The following is a 5,035-nucleotide window of genomic DNA, read 5'->3' as shown; positions in this document are numbered from 1 at the left end:
GGCCGGGCGCTCGCCGCTGACGTGGCGCAGGGGCCGGGACCAAGCGAGAGGGGGCGGTCCCCGAGGGCCGAACCGGAAAAGGCCGACGCTCCGGCTCCTTCGCCCGGCCCCCCGGTCCCGGCACCGGGGGGTCGGGGCAGGGGTCATTGTCCATCGGGGCCGCTGGGAGCCCGGAACCTGGCCGCCCCCAGTTCCCCAGCCCCAAACTAATGCGCTGGTCGGAGGCAGCGGCCTGCGGCTCGGCCGGTACCCGGAGGCCACGTGCGGCCGCGCGGACACCCGGGGTCCGGCGTGTACACGTGGACTTCCTGTCCCGTGCGCTCGCTGCAGGGCGGACCCCGGCCTGGGGGTTTAATTGAAACTCAGGGACTCCCAGGCTCTGCGTTCGCGAGGTGGGAGGGGGTGGTCCGGACATTAGAGGGTTCCCACTCTTCTCCCAGGAATCGGGGTGCCTTTTGGAGGCTGGGGGCCCCTCCGCAGCTCCGGGGGCGTGGCGAGCTGTGCTCCAGGTGACAGGAGCTATTGACCCCCGACCCAAGGCTGTCCTCGGGCGCGTGGTCCCCTCCGCTTTCTTGGGGCCTGGCCATCTGGGAAGTGTGAGGTGGGAAAAGGCACAGCGTTGGACAGACTCCCCCGCCCCCGCCGTGGTTCCAGGATGGGGGGCTTTGCTGTGAGCCTCGGTGCCGACCCCAGAGACCCTTGCCCTGCTAGTCGTCCAAGAGACCCTTGACACGAGCAGAGGGACCGAGTGCCTTCTCCCAGGGCCTAGATGCCCGCTGAGGGGGGTCCTCTGTGGGCGGCGCAGCCAGTCGGTCTAGGGCCCAGGCCTTTGCAGGCTTCACTGCAGAATTTGGCATTCTTGCCCAGAGCCAAGAGACTCCTTGAGATGTGGGAAAGGGATGCAAAAAGGATTAGGAAGAAGATGCCCAAGAAAAGCCGCCTGTTGAGAAAATGTGCCGGCATAAGTTGGAGGAAACTTTCCCCCCATATTCAGGTTATTACTACATTTCAGTTCCTTTGGAGTGACATCAACACTTTCAGTCGAGCTCAGACTTGTCATTTCCTAACTGTATTTATGGGATAGCTTGTGTTTCAAGAACCAAAGGAGCTGAATTTTTAGAACCCAGTGGTATAGAAATGTAAAGTAATGGTTGTGGATAGTTTCTTTGTGGAGGGTGTTCTCAGAGTAGCTGTTGCAGTTAAATACACTACTGAACTGAAGTCTGCTTCTGTGGAATAAATCTGCCCCTGGGTTGGTTGGTTTATTTTTTTAAAGACACCTGACATGTAGACATCGTAGGTCCCCGCAGTGCCAATGGAGTTTTGGATTTGGAGTCTCTGTGATGCTCACCATTTAGTCCTGGCCTGAGTGAGGGAGAGGACTAGTACATTCCTGTTTCATTGTGTGCGGCTTACAGAGTTTTAGGTGGATGCTCCCAGAAAAAGTAACTTTTAAAGTTTTTGTTTGCTTTCTCATAGTCTACTAGGAAATATTTAAACAGATGTGTGGGTTTCTGTGACAGCATTTAACAGACTTTATGAGCAAATTGGAGTATCAGCTAGTATACACTGGGCTGCCCCTGGTCTCTTTGCAATTTCAGTCTCTGAAATGTTGCGCACCCATGCAGGATTCGGGGGCAGGAGCCAATGATAGCATTGATCCTGTGTGTTTGCTCTGAACCTAGCAGAGGCAGGGCTGTCCTACTGCGGTAAATGGTGTGCCAGCGTCAGATCATAGCTTCTGTATGGCCAGTTTTCAGGTCACATTGAATCTGGTGACAACGAGGTCAAGGTTGGGGCCGCCGTCTCGAAAGGACCAGGTGGCTTTGCTCTGTTACTGACCACAAACTGCCTCAATGCAGCTGCAGTCTCAGTTTTTGTGCTGTAGCCCCAAGGGTCCAAAACCAGAGTGCTGACTGTGAGGCACCCATGGAACCATCACGAGGAAGTTGCTGAGCACTTCGTACACGTCTCGGGCATCCAGTTGTAGAAAGGAAGATGCTTGTCGTCTTGGCACTTGCACCACATCTACTTAAATCTGAAGGTGGTTTCCCCTCAAAGTTATCTTCCAGAAAAGAGAGTTCATATTATATTTGAGTCTCTTATAAAGCAGGATTCTCTCCTCTGGCCTAGAAGGTGTTGCTTAGGGAAAGTTTGCTTAAAGCAAGCTCTTCTAGTGCTGCCTCTAGATGCTTCCTGGTGAGGTCATCTGTCAGAAAAGAGGCAAGGGGACTTAACACTGATTTTGTGGAGAAACTGCTTTGAGGAGGAACTTAGAAGTGCTGGGTGTTCTGACAGCACTCTAAAAAGCACTACAGCGAGGAGTTCCATGGCAGAGATCAGGAATTCACACTCACCAGGAGAAGGGGGAGCAGACCATGTGCTCTAATGCTTTGAGAGCGTTCCTGGGGTCTGAGATTCAGTTTTCAGTATCAAAAGTATGGCCCTGTGAACAGCTGACAGTTAAAGACAATGATCAGCCATATGACTCAAAAAGATTTAGCGATGGGGAAGAGACTGATGCTGTCAAGAAATGGGACAAGTAGAAGCAATCATTTTAAGTTAGCATATTATTTTAAATGATAGATGATTTTAAAATACTTATGTCATTAAATTCTTACAGTGAATATTTTAAGTGTCCATTTGAGTGTGTCACATTTAGAAGTTTTGAGTGGCCACAAGCGTGTTGTTTTTTTTAATCTTCTCACTGGTGAGAATGCAGAACGGATTTCATTCTGAGACTGACATATTTGGAGAGAGTGGGTTACATGGGGGAGGAGACCTGACCCTAAAGGGACCATGGCAGCGAGAAGGGCGGAGTTGCTGCCACCGAGAAGGAGCGAGGGGGCTCTCCCGACCAGAGAGAGAAGAGAGTGGATACCGGTGTGAACAAGGGTGGGATCAGAGCGCCCCGCTAGGCTAGGAGATGGCTGGCTGAGGAGCTGGGCTGGGCCCCCTCCGCCCCCGCGCTTAGCACGCTTCTTAGCGCCCCCTTGTTACAGGTGTGGACACTGCCAGCGGCTGCAGCCAACCTGGAACGACCTGGGAGACAAGTACAACAGCCTGGAGGACGCCAAGGTGTACGTGGCCAAGGTGGACTGCACGGCCGACCCGGAGGTGTGCTCCGCCCAGGGCGTGCGCGGGTACCCCACGTGAGTGACGGGCGCGCGCGGGGACCCCACGTGAGTGACGGGTGCGCCCTGCGCCCTCCACGTCTTGGTTTTTCACCAACCGCCTCAGGCCAAACGAAGTGCAAGTTGCGTTTTTGGCAAGTTTGTAGTTCTGAGAAGTGAGGCAATGCCAGCTTGGAGCCGGCAGTCCCTATTGTTAGGGAGGGTTATTTGCGCGCTGTGTTAGATGCTTTTTTGTACTTTGTTTGGAAAAAGGCTTCAATTAGCTGAGTTTTCCTTTTTATGTAATTATGAACGTGTTTGCCAGACAAAAATGGTATTTTTCTCCATGAGGTCTTACCACATCTGATGTTCCAATGAACACCGACTGTCAGGAATTTTTGTCTGAATTTTTGGTCACTCTGGTTTTTTTTCTTTTTTGTAAGATTTGTGTGTTTTTGACTACTCTGGGTCTTTGTGGCCGTGCACAGGCTTTTCTCTAGTTGCGGCGAGCAGAGGCTACTCTCCGCTTGTGGGCCCAGGCCTCTCACTGAGGTGGCTTCTCTTTGCGGAGCACAGGCTCTCCACGTACGGGCTTCAGTGGTGCAGCTCTAGACTAGAGTCCAGGCTCAGTAGTTGTGGCACACCAGCTTATCTGCGCCAAGGCATGTGGGATCCTCCTGGACTGGGGATCGAACTGGCGCCTTGCATTATTGCAAGGCAGAGTCTTTACCCCTAGAGCATCAGGGAATCCCCGTCACGCTGTTAATTCTTCAGTCTCTTTTCTGCAGTTATTCCCCACGTGACCAGCACAAGGGCCGTTTTTGTTGGAAAGAAAGGGCAGTCATTCCAATAAGTGAGACTCTATTTCCTTGGCAGTTAAAATAGTTTTTAAGAACAGAAGTTGAAACTGGCTAATTGAACAAAAGAGGGGCTTGATGAAGCTGGCTTAGTCTGCAGGCTGTGGGAGCACCGAGGTGCTGCTCCACGGGTCTGGAGGCCTGTTTCTCTGCGCCCCACTCAAGGTGACTCAACTTGCCAGCTCTGCATCGCTCTGTTGCCATGGTGGGCTTAGGCCCATCGCTGATTGGCCCACCTTGGATGGAGTATTCATTCCAGAAACAGACCTTGTGGCCAGAGAGGCAGGATCTTGTTGGAAGACAGACTCTGCATTCGATGTTGGGGTGAAGGTCACATCTTCAAAAAGGAGAAGATGCCATTTTCAAAAGGCTTGGGGGGGAGGGGTCGGGTACTGCAGGTCCCAACGTTTGTTCAAACTGATGAATGAAGTCAATCCTGTATGAGACTGGAGCTGATCTTCAAACCCGAGGGGCCACGTGGAAAGTGGCGGGCGCTCTGAGCTGGAACCTGGATGCCGCGCTTTGGACCCTGCCTCTGCCGTTCACTTATCCTGCAGCTCTGGCTGTGGTCCTCAGCCTCTGAGTGTGAAGTCGGATGCTGGCACCCCCACCCCCCACACTGGTGTGTGCAGGCACCAGTCTGAACGCACCCAATGCACGCTAAGGTTTCCCCCAGCATTCGGAGACTTGGCATTTCCATAAAGGGCTCTGGGACTCTTGATCTTTGGTGACTGCTTGCTGATCTGGGTACGGAAACTCAAGTCTGTGTCAGATCAGAGCACTAGAGACACAATTTCCTGCCGTACGTACCTGCCTGTTGGTATCATTGTCCTGTGCTTCACTGCATTGCCTTTAAAGTAAACTCCGCTTTGGATGAAGAGCATCCCAGAGAAGCAGCCAGTGCACTGTGGGGCCAGTTCCCTGTTGAGGGCTTGTGACTTCGGGGGCAGGAGCTGCAGGTGGTTGGTGTCCACTCTTGAGTCTGGCTGTGTGTGGCCGTATGCACCGTAAACCAGTGACAGGGCTGAGCAGGCGTGTGTTGGGGGTGTCGGGGGCGGGGAGGAG

General features: G+C 53.2%; 1 protein-coding gene across 1 annotated transcript in view; it reads left to right on the top strand.

Annotated features, from left to right (window-relative positions):
- Window positions 1–2,892: 2,892 nt before the first annotated feature.
- The window catches only part of TXNDC5 (thioredoxin domain containing 5 (endoplasmic reticulum)), a gene marked incomplete at its 5' end in the record, with an annotated part of 23,285 nt that continues 21,142 nt past the window's right edge, over window positions 2,893–5,035 (top strand). Inside the window, one exon of the mRNA XM_010835885.1 lies at window positions 2,893–3,152. Within this exon, the coding sequence (XP_010834187.1) occupies window positions 2,893–3,152 (260 nt within the window). The remainder of the gene's footprint in view (window positions 3,153–5,035) is intronic.

Source organism: Bison bison, unplaced genomic scaffold, assembly GCF_000754665.1.
Source record: "Bison bison bison isolate TAMUID 2011002044 unplaced genomic scaffold, Bison_UMD1.0 scf7180017864053, whole genome shotgun sequence".
In the NCBI taxonomy this organism is placed as follows: Eukaryota; Metazoa; Chordata; class Mammalia; order Artiodactyla; family Bovidae; genus Bison; species Bison bison.
Note: the sequence above shows the minus strand (reverse complement) of the source record. Positions and strands in the feature narration are given on the sequence as shown.